Consider the following 17,421-nt stretch of genomic DNA (forward strand, 5'->3'; position numbering starts at 1 on the left):
CTTCCATGTTAAAACCACCCAATAGTTCACAAAGCAGGTAAAATTAGCTCCACCTCACCCACCTACAGCCCTGATAATGCATCAGTAATAATCAGTCATAAAATATCTAAATTTACACTGGCATGCAAGCTTCTCCAAAAAGTTTTAGCCTCCACTAACAGATTGCTGAAGTTAGGTTTAGATGTTAATATGACCGTAGTTTAGTGTTCAGTCTGCAGACACTCGAGCAGAACATTAGGTAGGTTGTGAAGCAGAGTGTCGTGCAGCTCAAACCACCTGCTGCTCCTGTTCATTTCCTCTGCTTATGTTGTGGTCGACACACAATGAAGAGCTCCTGCTGGTGACAACAGACAGACCCGAGGTTTCCACCACACATGCTTCAAGTCTTGACAGTGTTTCAGCGCGGCTCCAAACAGAACGGAGCCGCACAGACAGCCTGAAACTCTGCCCCGGCTGCTTTCTGATCAGCATCAGTCAGCGCAGGATGGACTTTATCAACCTGCTGTTCATCAGAAAACACAGGTGAGGCTGTTCTCTGTTGTAACACAGCATTTCATGTGAATGTATGAGCGCAATGTGTCTCTTCCTGTGCGTTCTTACTATTTTGGGCTTCAGGTTTGACAGGATGAGACCGGCGTAGCTCTTCTTACAACTACACATTATTTTTTTCCTCCTTGTGTAACCGTCTCGTTTGTTTGATTTGTGATGAAACATCATTACCTGCTCTGCCTTTCTTTGTACCACTTGTGTCATTTTGAATGCTGCTCTGTCCCCCTCCAGACAGAGGTGATGTTCTTTGACCAGCCTCGCCCTTTTTGAGCAGATGACACAATGGCTGATAATACCACCAATTCATGTTCAGGTGAGATTTGCGTCCAGTTGTTTTCACTGACAGGTTGTGGGGGCGTGTCGTTTTTAACTGTTCTGGTCTCGGTGGCTCTTTCAGATCAGCCCCTGAACTGGCTCACCTACGTCCTCATCGGGGTCCTCTCCTTCACCGTCTTGGTGTTTATCCTGCTGGGGGTCATGTGTCTCAGAAAGTAAGAGAGGCTCAGATGTCCTCTGTGTCATTTGAATTGTTCAAGATTTGTATATAAAATGTAGAGTTGGCAAAAGTACACACATTCTGTACTCCAAGTAGAAGTTTTTGACTTGTTTTGTCTTTTTTTACACTGTTTTCATCTTGTTACGTCTTTTATGTTATTTTCATCTTATGTAGTGTTACGTCATTTCCATCTTGTCACACTATTTTCATCTTGTTCTTGATCTTTGTGCATCATTTTAGTTTTGTTACATCTTGTTACACCTTTCACGTTGTTTTTGACTCGTGTCTTTACATAGTTTTCATCTCACGTCATTTTAGTCTCGTCAGGCCTTTTTAAGTTGTTTTCGTTTGTACAACTAAAGTGACAAGCCTGTCTTGAAAATGTGCGGAGTAAAAGGCAAAAAGTTGTCAGAAAAAGAAATGCTCTACTTAAAATCTACTGTACTTAGTTACTTATTATCTCTAATAAAATGCAAGGTTTATCATCATGAATTAGCACTTGTAGATATCTTATCATGTATTCCAGGTAACAATAGGAGAACTGATGGCTTTAGCTTTCACAATAATAGAACTGACCCACAGCATCATAGCACATCACAGGCAGGCTAACAGCTTTAATAATATCTGTTTTCATTTATTTATTATTCATGTATTTAGTTACACTTGTGGTTTTTCCTGCCAAATCCAAATGCTGACTGTGAAAATGCTGTGTACCATGTACTTTAGCAGAAATTCAATAATAATAATAATAACAATAATAATTATTATTATAACAACCCTTTCTCCTCAGATTTTTTTTTATGTCTGGGAGCAATAATGAAAGTTCTACTAATAGTACTACTCATTTTAACTCAAAGAACCACAAAAACAAGTACAGAGATATTCAAAAACGACTACAGGTCCGTGCCCAGGTGACAGTTCCCTCATAATCGTCCATGTTACCAGCAGGTTGGAAGTTTTAGTTTTGAGATGAGTGTCTTGAAAATTACTGGATGGACTGCAGTGAAATTTAGAACAGACATCTCAGGATGAATTCTCATCTTTCACCATGATCAGGTCAAAATTTAACTGCCATAAGACTCCCACCTGCCTCAGCTGTATTTTGAGTGAAAGTTAGCATTAGTTAGCATGCTAATGCACAAAACTCAGATGGGCCCCAAATCACCAGGGGCCCCATAAAACGCCTCATAAACTTCTGTTTTTGTCTTTTTTAAACTTTTGTCTTTCTCAGAATCTATAGACTAAAATGACATCTGAATGTGTTAATTCGTGAGTATCTCAGGGTCTCCCCACTAACTTGGACTATTCCATAATCTTCCATATTCACCGTGACCACAGCCTCATCTCCCTGCTGCCTTCTGGAAAGAGATACACAAGTGTCTGCGCCAGACTTAAGAACCTGACACTATGCGACACCTCAATTCATCCTCCACATCCCTACATAAAGAGAACTTCATTTTCTATCAGTTATTTTTCATTATTTATTCAAAGATTGAAAAGGGAGAAGAACAAAGGATGTGAAGGGCCCCATGCCTGTGTTTGTCTCAGCCCCAAAATGACTAAATCTGCCCCTGCTCACAGTACAGTGTGCTGAGCTGCTAGGATGGCTGTATAGTCTATTTTCACTCAGAAATATATTTATTGTATTCCTGTTTATTGTATTGTGAAATAGCCTATATCAGGGTTCTGCAACCTTTATGATCAAAAGACCTTTTTTGGGCAATTTGATATATAGGTTACATATTTTTACATATTTTGGCAAATGTAAAAGATCATGTTACACTGTAAAAAAAAAAATAGCTGAGACAGTTCAAAATTTCAGGGCAACATATTGCAATTGATTTTTGAGTTTTGAGCCCAACTCAAACTCTTACGTTTTGAAATAAACAGTAAAAAGTTTTGTCAACCTATAATCTTTAGTTGGGATAATTTAGATAAACTTAAATCTTTCAGTTTTAGTTAGTCAAAAAAATTATTTCAAAAACTGGTCATAGCTGTGAGCTGTGAACCTGATTTGTCAGCACTTTGGTGTCTGAAAATGAAATGGTTATATCTGAAAATCTTAAAATTTTAACCATCATTCACTTTCACTTGGTTGAATTTATTATGTAATTTTTTTAAATACATTTTTTGGGCTTTCAAAAAACAGATTTAAGTTTATCCAAAGTAGAGCAGTAAACTATCTTAGTAAAATAGTAGTTGTTAGGGCTCAAAACTCAAAAATCTATTTCTGTGTGTTTCTTTGAAATTAGAGTTGTCTCAACCTTTTCATAGACCTACAACACACAACAAAAAATAACCTTTATTCTTTTCCACGTTTTTTTTTTTTTTTGCCAAAGTCACTGGAACCACTGTTTTTTCTATTTTATATTTTGCTCTGCGTCTTACAGCTGCTTTGAGCTTTTGCTGGAATCTTTCTCCTTGCAGTCATGTGCTGTGTCATGCGTTTTACAATTTAACTTTTTCTTGCAGGTATCGTTTTGTGGTCCGGACCATTCAGGAGCTGCGGGGGAGCAACTTTCTGCTGGATGGTGTTTCTCGGCCCGGAGCTCCCACCATACCTGTGAGGCCGCTCCCAGCAGTGGTGGAGGAGGAGGAGGAGGCGCCTCCTTCCCAACCTCCCCTTCAGCCGAGCTGCACGGTCAGGTCCTCCTCCAGGAGGCTGTGGAAGGGCCTGCAGCAGGTACCATCGACAGAAATGTGTCACGCTGTCTGATATTTGACCTGTTTTACGGGTGCTCGATTTCCGTCAGCAGTCAGCTGAACACACGGCGGAGGAAATCTCACATGCAAGATAGAATATGAACCATTCACGTGACTTGTCTTCTATCTGTGTCATCTCACCAGTGTGGTTTGTCAGTGATGGTCACGTCTCTGTTGTGCCAAATCATTATCACTGCGTCCCAAGATAGAACAAAAAATCAGACAGTTTGGTAAACAAAAAAGAGTCTGTGACTTTAATGTAGACAGTGTTGGTTTGAACTCACTGCTGTTCTGCTCTACTTTGATGCTGCTAAGTCTCCTCTTATGGCATTATTTTGTTTAAGGGTCCTCGTTTTACCAAGTCAGACCTGAACCTGCTGCAGCTGATCAAAGCCGGGAAGGAGGGCGTCTTCTACCAGGCCAGAATGACCAGGGGGACGTGTAAAGGCCACAACATGTTCACCTGCAAGATCAGCAAGGAAGGTATGGACATACTGTATGTCTCTGGAGGTTTAGACCTGAAGGCATTTCAGCCCAGGAGGCAGAATTAACTGATCAGTTATTGAGGTAAAAGACAAAGTGCATGATTTATGTGGCTATCAGTGAACTTTTCATAAAGGTTCCACATTGAATCCTTTCAGAGGGTACTACCCAAAACGCAGCATAAATTGTTATACCTAGAACTATTTGTTCTCTGTAGGTCTCATAGGAGATTTTCCCAGTGTAATGGCTCTACCCAGAACCCTCTCTGGAGGTTTTATCCAGAATCTTTCCACCCTCTAGGGGCTCCAACAAGAACCCACCCACCCAGAAAAAAAACTATTCCTGCCTGCGGCACATTTGCTGCGTGTCACCCCCCCCCTCCTCCTTTCGAAAAAGTTTGAGCGGTTCACCGGACTGTGGCCTTTATTCACAGTAAACAGCGTTTTCATAACTACAAACAGCTTTAACGAAATCACAGTCTGTTTCAGACTTTATAATGGGTGTGTATTGCGTGCAGTAAAGTGGGTGATGTCATCACTAAAATGTAGAGGAGCTGTAAGATCATCTAGAAACTTTCTTTTTTTTAATTTAATGTGCAAAGACAATTACTGAACAAGTGAAGACTACTTTTGTGTTGGTCTTTTGTCTAATCCTATTTGAGTTGTTTACACACTTAAGGACAAATAAGTAGAATAAAACAAATAACATAGAAACAAAGCAACAAATAACATGAGCCTAGTGGTTATATAGCAAACATACATATGTGGCACCTAGAAAATTTTCTCTTAAATTCGCAGCCACGGCCACAGTGTTCACTCTACATACACAAATTGTACATCAGATTGTAGGAAAAGTCATGCCAGTTGTAAAGGTGTGACCACTGAAGCAAACGGACACATGGTTTTGGCTGGCCGTGGTCTAAAAGGACAACAAGTCCAACCAACTGCCCCATTCACTCCCATGTTAAGCAACAGCCAACATTTCTGGAAGAAAGCAGATGATCCCAGTTTTTTCCATCGCGGACGTGGCCACATTTTTCACACCACAGAAATAAAATTTGCACCATCACATTCAGCAACCCGTCCTCTCTCTCACCATATGTGGTTTTTAGCTGTAGCAATTACGGTGTTTCATTAAACAGCTGTAATTTGAGAAGTACATTGTTTCAACTTTTGCCTCTTTTTGGAGTATTTAAAATTGAATGTGCCGTTGCTCACAGGTGATTGGCCAATTTCACCAACCTGAATTCTTAGCAGTTAAAACCTCATACAGAGACAATTACACCTGAAGCAGCTCAAGGTTTGAAATTATTAACAGTCTGTCTGTCTGTCTCTCTCTGTCACTCTGCCAATCTGTCTGTTTCTGTCCGTCTTTGTCTTTCTTTGTCCAGTTTTGACATTTTAGACTGTGGTCTATTTCAACTGTTCATAAATTCAAACCTTGCTCTGCTTCAGGTTAAATTCTTCTTTCTTTCGGTCCTTTCAGTATTCAAATGTCTCTGTGCTGTAACATACAGGCGATTGGCCAATTTCACCAACCTGAGGCCAGTCCTGTCTTCTGATTGGTGGATTGTTCTAAAGCTGTTTTTTGACAGTTAAAACCTCATACAGAGAGAATTACACCTGAAGCAGCTCAAAGTGTGGCATTATTAACAGTTTAAAAACACTGCCTGTCTGTCTGTCTGTCTCTGTCTGTGTCTGTCTGTGTCTTTCTGTGTCTGTGTCCAATTTGCACATTTTAGACTACAGTCTTTTTTTTAACTATTAATATATATATATTTGAGCTGGTTAATGTTAAATTCATTCATTCATTCATGAAATGTCCATCTTGCCTACACAGTGGATACATGTCCACTCACAGTTGCTGGGCAGAAATTGACAAGGCTGATTGTGATTGGCTTAATTACCTACCTCTAAGTCTAATATTCATGGCTGCCTACTAACATTTTTAATGTCAGCCATATTGTTTTTCTGTCCTGCTTACTCACACAACTTCTCATATACACACACACAAAACCTGCTCTTTGTATCTGTAAGGAGACTTTTACTGACATACACTCTCACCCATATACATACAAACACACATGATAGCACATGCACATACACAGAGACACACACACACACACACACACACAATTATAGAGCTATTGCTATTTGTGTTTACTTATTAGTGGCATTATGGTGGGGATACTAGTCGGCAGCAAGCATCAGGTGCACTCAAAATTTTCTAGTTTTTAGGATAACATGCTGTGGGACAAATGGACTTTTGGTCCAATGGGACAATTTTGAGACTATTGAGGTTTCAGACTAATGGGCCGTCATAATGCTGGCATGGCGCCTGCAAATGAATGGAAACACTACACTGGATTGATCCATGGCACATACTTTGTATCCTTCCACATCCTTTTTGCATATTTAATATTATCATGACAATATTCCTGAAAAACTTTAACATTATTAGCATTACTATTAATAATATTGTTATTGTTGTTATTGTTGTTACTATTATGAGCATGATGTCCAGCACAAATCAGCAGCTGTTTTTAGTAAGAAAGACAAAGAACCATGTAAACAACCTGCCCAGCTCCAAACAGCAGACAATTAAAAAGTTAGTGACTCGCTGATGAGCAGGAAGTATTTAGCTGCTTAAGAAACAAAAGCTTTTCTCAGGAGTTGGTGGAGAAAACCAGAGCTGAAAGGAAAGTGAATGTTGTACTGTGTGTAAACAGGCAGCTGTTAGTTTCAAATGTGATGATGTGTCAGTGTTTTGTCACAGTTTATTTCCGCTGCCCTTAAGGTTAACAGTAGCCCCGAATGGCAACACAACACTGGCTTAAAGTCAAATAAATAAAAATACCACTGTTTAGGGTACAATGCTGCAGTAAGAAAGTGTGAAGGAAACTATGAATCTATAAACAGCTTATCTCCTCTGTGCTGAGCTAGTGCTGTGGCTTTTTATTGTTCAAATGTGTCCACAAAATGAAGAATAACCTTGAAACTTCAGAGATGTTCTCTGTATTGTCTTGAGTTTGACACCTTATCTTATAGTTTAGGGTCAGTTTACCAAACTAAAAATTCAAATGCTGAGGGTAGCAGTATGCACCTCTGACTATCCAGTATAATGGAAGTGACATCAGTTTCATTTGTGGTGCTCAAAGCATTAAAAGCCTGTTACATGATCACGCTGTAAACCATTTTCATAAGGACTATGTGCTCAGTAGAAAGTGGTTTCAGTATCTGTCATATGAGGTAGATTGCTCAAAACTCGGACACATAAAACCAAAACCAACTGCAAGATACCAACAAGTTTCTTTTGTTTTTAAATCAAAATATGCAACTGCATATCCACTGATTATCTAGAAACATCAGTGTACATGAACAGAACATTGTAAAGCTCAACAGTGAGGTTGCAGAAGTGAGAGTTTAGATTAGAAGCCATAATGTTGTAACCATCTATCGATTATTTTCTTGATGAATAGATTAGTTGAAAATGGTTAAAAATGTTGATCAGTGTTCTGTCATCCTCCAATGTTTTATTTTGTCCACAACCCAAAGAAAAGTTTTCTGTCAGAGAGGAGGAAATAAACTATTCATATCTCAGAGGCTGAAATCAGACAATTGGGACATTTTTAATTAAAAAGAAAACTCAAAACAAATAATTGATTAGTTCATCCTGTCACAATCACTTGAAAAATAGGTCCAAACATGTGGAGTCATGGTGTCCTTCCTGTGACGATTGTTTTCTATTAATCTGTAAATAATTTTGTCAATTAATCAATTAGTTGTTTAGTCAATAAAATGTCAGAAAAATCAGTCCAAGATGACGTCCTCAAATGTCTTGTTCTGTCCACAACCCAAAGATATTCAGTTTACTGTCATGCTGCACTCAGCCCCAGGATAAGAAGGTTTCCACACTGACACAATCCTGGAACACTTCAAAGTGGGCTAACCCGACTTTACTTGCTGGCCCTGTTCAGAGTTAGCCCTGAGTTTGTGGGAGTGTCCCCTGAAAAACACCTAAACCCAGGATTAAAAAGTGCCAGTGTGAAATTGAGCTGAAAGAGCAGAGTAGTGACAGAACGTTCTGAAATGTTCCCATCAGTTGGTGCAGACCTGTACTTCAGAGGTGCAGTGTGAATCATATAAGACTGTGCTTAGCTTAACCCTGGCTTAACAATATGTATGTGAAAAGGGGCTTGGTTAGCCTAAGGTTAAATCTTAGCCCAGGGTTAAGGATATGCAGTGAGTAAAGAAACCAAAAAATATTCACATCTGAAAAGCTGAAGTCAGAGAGAATTTTCACTTTCATTTCTTTAAAAAAAATACCTAGACCAATTAAATGATTATCAAAATAGCTGAAAATTAATTAAAATGTTGATTCATAAGAGATTAATCGATTAAAAATGAAATAATAATTAAAAAAAAACAGGAAAAATATGAAATAATACTAACTCTGCTTCTTAGATGTTTTTAAGTTCTGTGACAGAGCTCTGGTTTGATTTTTCTTTCATTTTTCTCGAGGTGTCCGTCCCAAGCATGTGGACACGGAGGTTTCCATCATGAGGAAACTGGTGCACCACAAAAACATCCTCCAGTTACTGGACTGGAACACAGCTGAGGGTGAGAGACATTCATACAGACGGTTATTCCTCTGCAAGAATGAAACCACTGTTCTGTTCTGCAGAGCTGCTGCTTGAAAGCTAATATATGAGGATAAATGAAATCCCTCATTTTCTCTCTGTGTTGTCATGTGTGCAGAGCCTTACATCCTGATCATGGAGTACGTGAGCTACGGCACTCTGAGGACCTTCCTGCAGACCAACAGAGCCCACCTGAGTGCAGACCCTGAGCTGCAGAGCCTCCTCACCATCGCCTCCTACCACATCGCTCTGGCCATGCAGCACCTGCGCTCCAAAATGGTAAAAACACAGCTGGTTACAATGAAATACTCAGACATATGTGGATGAATAATGATTTAATGTTAGGTGGGAGGTAACTAAGTAGTTTGTTACTGTTTTGACATATCTGAACATTACTTGAGTATCTATTTTTTTTTTTACTTTTACTTTTTCTCCCTGCGTTTTAACACAAATATCTGTATTTTCTGCTCCTCATATTTTCAAACAGGCTATGTACTTTATTTTTATTGCTTTTGAGGAGAATTATTTAAATTATTTTTATTTGACATAACCACCTTTCCAACATCAAGACTGATTTCAACCTAAATGGACAGGACAATAACACAGAAAAGATCATTCCTTAGTGTATTCATCACTGTATATCAAGGACAACATAAACAAACATAAGAAGATGAAACAAGATAACAACAACATAAGATATGACAAGATGTAACAAGACATAACAAGACTAAAACAACATAACAAGACAAAAATGATGTAACAAGACAAAAACAACATACCAAATAAAACAAGATAGAACAAGACAAACGAAAAAGATGAAAACAACAAAAACAACAACAAGACGAAAAATAATTTAACCAGATGAAAGCAATGAAACAAAATGTAACAGGACGAAAACAACGTAATGAGATAATGAGACAAAAAATACATAAATAACGTAACAAGATGAAAAAGACAAAAAAACGTAAGAAGACAAAAACGACATAATAAGGCCTAAGAGGACGAGAACAACATAAAAGACATACAAAGATGAAAACAACCTAACAAGATTAAAAAAACACATACCAAGACAAGAAAGACATAAGAAGAACTAACAAGATGAAAACAACATAATGACAAAAACAAACGTAACGTTCAGTTAGCTTTGCAGAGTCTGTACTGTGTACCTTTGCCACCTCTGATGTCTGATGTAGGGCATGCATTACATATATTAAGAATCACACACACACACACACACACACACACAGGCTGAGCAGTGCTCTTCCCTGCAGATCGTGCACTGTGACTTGGCTCTGAGGAACGTCATGGTCAATAAGTTTCCTTGGGAGGTGAAGGTGGCGGAGTTCGGCCTGGCCCGAGACTTGACACGCATGACAAGCCGCCGCAGCAGCCGTTGGAGGAACCCACGGGTAAGACTATATCAACACACACACACACACACACACACACACACACACACACACACACACACACACACACACAGTGAATCTTCCTGTTGTACAGGTGTTGGGGTTTCACTTTTCTTGCAAGTTGTCAAGGTGTCATATCCTTCAAGCCAAATAAAGAAGCATGATACAATCATTTGACTGCAGGTACCAGTTTGTCAAAACTGTAACTTACAACATATGTCCACTTTTGATTGGATCTCACTTCTATATGTCAGTAAAAATGTACATACACAGCATTTCACAAAGTTTATAAAGTTTCTCCTAACTCGGCAGCTCACAAAATCCCTTAATGTTTACCATCAATAAATTATTGTCTTCTTTCATACGTGTGTGTACAGTGTTTTCAAACACCTAAATGTGGCACCGCCTGTGAGCTCGTTCAGGGAGTCAACTTGAGCTGCACCACCAATCACATGTAACATGCTTCAGTCAGTAGTACAAACCAAACGCACTCTTCCAATCCGGCGGTCTATTTAAACTGCTAAACCTAAAAGAACAATACTTACACATATACGGCACAACACTTGTACATGTATGTAGTATGTACATTTGATAATTGTGCAGGATAATTACACATATGTAAATACAGTACATATGGTGTGTAACATTATATTAAGAGAAAAAAAATGTAAATAATATTACCTTGTGTATGGATGACTGCACAGAGTACAAGCAGCAAAGATTCACAGGAAGAAGTATGAAGATACTATTGCAGGAAAACAGTGAAAAAAATTAATAAGTAAATAATAATAATAATAATACACAGTATATGCACAGGATGATTAGCACATTAGGCATTAACTGTATGCATTTATGAAATATATAAGAAGGACATAACATGCAGTATATAATGATATGCATATGTAATATACAGTTGTGGAAAGAGTATTGAAAATCTGTACTCAAGTACAAGTACTATTACATTGCTAAAATATTACTCAGTTACAAGTAAAAGTACTAATGTTAGAAAAATTCTCCAGTAAAAGTACAAAGTATTTGTCAAAAAAAACAAAACAAAAACAAACTACTAGTAGTTACTTTTAACCTCTGATGTCACAGTCACCTCTGCAGACTGGGGCTCTAAATTTTGTGTGTTTTTGTTTTACCAATAGTTAAAACACTAACAGTCAATGAATCATTTATCATTGATTTGATACAAAACAAGTGTTTTTTCCCCTCATTTTGATTGGCTGTTTTTTGTCTTTTTTCTCTCATTTCAAGTTTTTATTTCCTTATTCAGCAAATGTCTCCAGCAGACAAAACAAAGTTAGATGAGGTGCAGTTACTGTCACAACTATTGATTAAATATCCATGAATACATTTTTAACTGGTTAAATTCTTAATGAAAAATCAATTAAAGATCAATCATTAACTTTCTTTTTTTTTTTGTTTTGTTTTGTTTTTCGTCAATATGTCCTGGTTTTCATTGTTTTGTTTTTTTTTGCTATCAAATCATTTTATTGGCTACAAAAATGCAGATAAAAGGTCTGGATATTAATTCAAATTGTACTAAGTACTCAACTATGATTTTGAAAGTGACTAAGTAGATTACATGGCATAATGAATACTTAAGTACAAGTAAAAGTACTCATAAAAGTACAAGTACCCCAAAAAACTACTTAATTACAGTAATTTGAGTATTAATTACTTCCACCCCTGGTAATATATAGCAATAGAGTAATAGAATATGTATAAATATTAGTAAACGTGTTTATACGACCTGAAATAGAGAATAGTGCAAATCAGCTGATTCAGCTGATTGTTGTGAGTAATGTGTGATGTGGCAGACACATAAAAGTTATGAAATATGAACATGACATAATGTAGCGTGGTGCATTTTGAAAACTTTATTAAAATGGATAATAGGAGCAAAATGTCACATGCAGGTTTGTTCAGGCAAAAAAATGCACAAAATGGATCTTGGATCCCTTTAAATGACACACAAGGTTTATAATCATGTGTGACACACACTTCACACTTGGTAAAAATGTGTGTGTGAACTTGTAACCTGTGATAAGTGTTGTGTATCCATTGTCATTAGCCGTTCAGCAGCCGTATGCAGACATTTAGCGCACATCTTTCCTCACTGACCACGCTGTCCTACCTTTGTGAGCGTGGTTTCTTCTGCCACTCAAAGTTTGTGTGTGAGTTTAGGGGGGTTTGGCAACATCCTCTGCAACAGGAAACAACAGTTTCTGAGAGATGTTGCCTGGATTGTGAGAAAGACCAACAGTGTCAGTATCATTAACACAGAGGTTGTTGATAAGTTCCACAGTGAGCCTGTTCATTCACTAAAATGATACCGTCTCAAATGTTTTAAAATATCAGACACTTTATTTGCTGGTCTGAATTTCTCTTATCAGTTCTCACAGGTACATGACCTGTGAGAACAAGTGTAAAATCACATTTTCCATTGTCTGTCTGTTACACAGCAGCGTGTGCCGCTGCGCTGGTACCCCCCCGAGTACTTCAAGAACAACTATTACAGCTTCAAGGGAGACGTGTGGGCGTTTGGCATCGTGCTGTGGGAGATGCAGACATTTGGTGAGTTGGTGGCTCAAGTTAGAACTGATAAGATGTGTCTGAGGATAGACCAGCATACAAAGCCATCTCGTCTTTGTGTTAAAAAGAAACATGTCACAAACATGTCATTCTGTATCACCCTTTATACGCTGTCATTACACTTTTAGAAATAAGAGTTCCAAAAGGGTTCTTCGTGAGGGGCTGAGGTGCTACCCAGAACCATTTGCTTCTGAAGAACGCTTTCTTGTAGACAGGGTTTGTCAAAGTTTCTTTGTAAGAATAAGCTTTCATCCAAACAGCTGTTTTGGAAGAAAGAGTTCTTCAAGTATTCTAAAAGGGCAGAACCTGCTTGGTGGGTTCTAGATAAAACCCTTGGTATATTAAAAAATGTTTTTCAGTTGAAACCCCTGGGTGGGTTCTAGATAAACTATTTGGACCATAAAGGGTTCTTGGTAGAATGCCCTGAGTGTCTTCTAGATAAAACCCCTGGAATATGAAAAGGTTCTCGGAAAAATCCCCTTTGTGAGTTCTAGATAAACTCTTGAAGTATAAAAATTTTCTTGGTGGAACCCCCTTGATGGGTTCTAGATCAAACCCTTGGAATATTAAATGTTTCTCAGTAGAACCCTCTGGGTGGGATCTTGTAAGCACCTTTAGAAAGTGAAAAGGTATTGGACTGAACCCCCAGAGAGGGTTTTGGGTGGAACTATTACACCATATATCTCTGTAGAACCTCTCATAGGGGGTTCTGGGTGGACCCTTTCACATGCTTCTAAGTGTAGCTCTTTCTGCTCTTTACAATCAAGGTAGAACTCTCTGAAAGAGTTCCAAGTGGAACCTTTATAAAAGGGTTCTCCTATGGGGACAAGCCAAAGAACCCTTTATGGTTCTAGTCAGCACCTTTATTTCTAAGAGTGTAGCCTGCAGGAAACTTAACACTGGTCAAATGAAATGACACTGAATATTGATCTGTTCATGAAACATAACAATATGTGTGATTGTGATGATGCCTACAGAACTTTTACAAAAACATGACATTAACATTTTTAAAAGACAGCAGGTAACTAAAGACCTTGAGTTGATTTGATGGGTACAAACTGTCAGTTTGGTTTGTTTTACTTTGGAATATTTCTCATCTGCAACAGCTGTCTTTTTCAGGTACACTTCCATATCCAGAGCTGGAGACATCCGAGGCAGTGGTGTACCACATCTGTATCGGCCATAAAAACACAAACCCTGAAGGTTGCAGACCAGAGATGTGAGTGAAAACTGACAAGGGGGCAGTGGTAACACTCTGACTTTAATATTATAGTCTGGTCCTTATTAGTGAAAATATTTCAATTTTATTATCAATTAGTGCACATATGTGTGTTTCTCATATAGAAAGATGACTAGTGTATTTCAAGTAGACTGTGAGGAAGAAAAGTTACCATTGCCCCCGGCCTCCCCTATCTTAAAATATTGAGTTAGTTTCTCAAAATAATGAGTATTTAAGTAATTTTAAGAAAGCTTCTCATTATTCTGACATATATAATCAATATTTTGAAACACTAAATCATTAGTTTGAGATTCCAAGACATTAATTTGACAAAGTTATCATTGTAACGACTTAGAGCAGTGGTTCCCAAACTTTTTCTGGCATGCCCCCCTTCAGAAGCCGAAAAAAGTTCACGCTACCCCCTCCCATAATTATTATCAATCATTAACAATATTTGGGGAAGTAACTGATAAGAAAGGATTCAAAAGTTGAATTTGAGTGAAATATATATGTTTGGTTATTTCTCCTACATGAATCCTATTCATTCAACTTTGTTTCACTCTGTGTTTCTTCCCTGCCCTCCCTAAATTGGCTCTGTGCCCCACCTAGGGGGGCCCACCCCCCAGTTTGGGAACCACTGACTGATAGGATTTTGTTTCCCACCTTACTGGCAAAAATGTGTTTCCATAGTTACAGATGTGTGGAGATGACTCCAGTCTGCAGTTTAGTTCATACACTTCACTGATAAACCACAGGATTATAGAGAAACATGAGGCTTCAGGATCAAAAAAGTTTTTATATCTCATTGACACTTCTGTCATACTTACACACTTTCTCTCTCTGTTGTGATGTCATTCTTTTTAATCAGTTGACAACGTGAGCACTTTCATTCATTCATATTCATTCATTTCAAACTGATTCATTCAGTTCACTGTTTTTGTCACACCTTCTGTACCATGAAATGATAAAATACCAACATTCATCACATGATGAATCCTCTGTTGACTGTCTGAACCCCACAGGCTTCACATCATGCGAGACTGTTGGCTGGAGCCGTACACTCTGAGACCCTCGTTCACAGACGTCGTCCACATGCTGGAGAACATCATTGAAAACGATGCGGTAAGGAACAGCTGGCTACACCAGCACCTAAGAGGTTTTTAATCATTGATATTTTAAAGCTTATCTCATTGATTATTCATCATTCTTTTCATTGTCATAATTTGTAATAAAAAAAACAGAACAAAGCAAACATCATGTGACCTTCATGGTGCCAAAAATAGTCCCAGACTTATGTAGTTGAAGTCAGGCTACCATGTAAAGCCATATGATCTGATGCTTTTAGGTAAAATTTGATTGAAAAAGTGATTTTAGTGCAGTTTGATTATATTTAGAACAGAAAATGTAATTTTAAATGAACTGCTTTTATATTCCATCACAGTTTTGTCACTACCATTGGAAAGACAGTAAAGTATAGTTATAGTTTTTTTTAAATGAAAATGTCCTTGTGATTATGTAAATGCTTTTTTGACCTCTGTTTTTTAAAGTTATTTAATTAATACTGACAAATACACTCACGACAATATGAAAACATTACAATACATCTCAAGAGAAAAATAACGGGTCCCTTACAGAACCAATACAAATAGAGATTAAAATACATATATGAGAGGTAAAACGTAGAATATTTTTAGTTTTATATAGTCCCACTCTTCACTAAAGCAGATCTTTTCTCATTTCATATTATGTTGTACTACACTGTAATGGTTTGCAGCAGTTATTTTATCCAGAACTCCCAGTATAAATCACTGAAGGTGTAAATTTAAAGTAAATGTTGAGAGGCCTGAGCCAATTTAGGATGTTGGTGCAGAAACCTACAACATCTGGACAACAGAAAAACAAATACATCTGGTCCTCCTTTTTGTCATTACAGATACTTTGACATAGGGATGATTATTCAGTGTTAAGTTGTTTTTTTAGTGGCAGTAATTTTGTAGAATATCCTCAATTGAAAGATTCTGGAGTTGTAATCAACTGTTGTTCTGTAAATTCCTCTGAAAAGTTGTTTCCAATGTATTCAAATAATGAATTCATCTCCCCAAAAGGAACAAACTGTATGCAGAAAATCAGGCCTCTGCTCTGTAAAAAGAAATTATTCATGATTTTATGTTTGTTTTTGATTTTGACATCGTGTAACTTACCATCTGTATCCAACCTGTTTTAGTTTCCTTTTCCTGTTACCTGTTCCGTGTTTCCTACTAAGAGGTCTCATCCATATTGATTTTGGACGTCTCGTCCTCTTTCTTCTGCAGGATTACGTGGATGTTGAGAGTCCGAGGCTTTTGGGTAAAGAAGATGCTGAATACCATGAAGCTAAATGTCTACGAGCAGCTAGTGTTACCGTGGATGAGGCAAATTCCATCTAAATAAATAACCAAGGCATCAGACCAAGAAATATGATGGACATTTATGTTTTTTTAAACAATACTCAACCTTTTAGGTTACATTTATCTGCATCATTTCAACTGTTGTTTCAAACAGCGGTAAGATGATCTCACACTCAACAGAGAAAAATAAAATACTACTAGAAAGTAGTGTAAAGTCACATGGATGGTAAAAATGATGTAGGGTGCTTATATGATCTTGTTTGACTGTAAATGAGTAAATTAGTCATGTTTTATGTTTCTGTTTTAAAGGACCAGTGTGTAGAATTTAGTGGCATCTAGTGGCGTTGTTAAAGATTTCAACCAGCTGCATACTGCTCGCCTCACCTCAAGCATGTAAGAGAACCTACAGTGGCCGTGAAACTTTCATATACTGTATATGAAATGAAAACATGAAAACATGCTTATGAATATTATTCCAGTGCTACCATATTCTGCAATAGATCCCCCTAAATCTGACACACTGGACCTTTAATTTTATTGATTTTTATTTTCATCCATCTATTTTTGATAACTTAATTAAAACATGTAAAAATAATGTGTATTTTTTTGCTTTTTGTTCCCAAACCTAATATAGAGCAGCGCTTTTTTTCCCTATACTTTCTGAAAAAACAAAAAACAAAAAAATAAAAACTCAAACTGATCAATCGTTCATCAGTTGCTATCAATTCAGTAGTTGCTACAGTTCTAAGAAACAAAACAATCAGCAACAGAAAAACAGACACAAACTCAAAACAGGGTTGCTCCTCCTATTTTAACAAAAGGTAATCTAACAACATATGTGTGTATATGTATTTTTTTAATTACAATAGATCTAAAATATAACAAGTATTTAGAAGAAGAGAGTAATAAAAAGATTGAAAACTACATTTTCCACA

General features: G+C 37.5%; 1 protein-coding gene across 1 annotated transcript; it reads left to right on the forward strand.

Moving 5' to 3' along the window:
- Positions 1 to 304: 304 nt before the first annotated feature.
- On the forward strand, positions 305 to 17,122 carry LOC146327389 (tyrosine kinase receptor Cad96Ca). Its single transcript, XM_084716314.1, has 12 exons — positions 305 to 522; positions 781 to 862; positions 947 to 1,040; positions 3,518 to 3,728; positions 4,093 to 4,231; positions 8,752 to 8,850; positions 8,989 to 9,149; positions 10,142 to 10,279; positions 12,751 to 12,862; positions 14,000 to 14,099; positions 15,122 to 15,221; positions 16,412 to 17,122. The coding sequence occupies exons 2-12, from the start codon at positions 832 to 834 to the stop codon at positions 16,523 to 16,525; spliced, it is 1,299 nt and encodes a 432-aa protein (XP_084572440.1). The 5' UTR covers positions 305 to 522; positions 781 to 831; the 3' UTR covers positions 16,526 to 17,122.
- The last annotated feature ends 299 nt before the right edge of the window (positions 17,123 to 17,421 follow it).

The sequence above is a fragment of the Lutjanus erythropterus genome, chromosome 4, assembly GCF_056507025.1.
Source record: "Lutjanus erythropterus isolate fLutEry1 chromosome 4, fLutEry1.hap2, whole genome shotgun sequence".
Lineage (NCBI taxonomy): Eukaryota > Metazoa > Chordata > Actinopteri > Lutjaniformes > Lutjanidae > Lutjanus > Lutjanus erythropterus.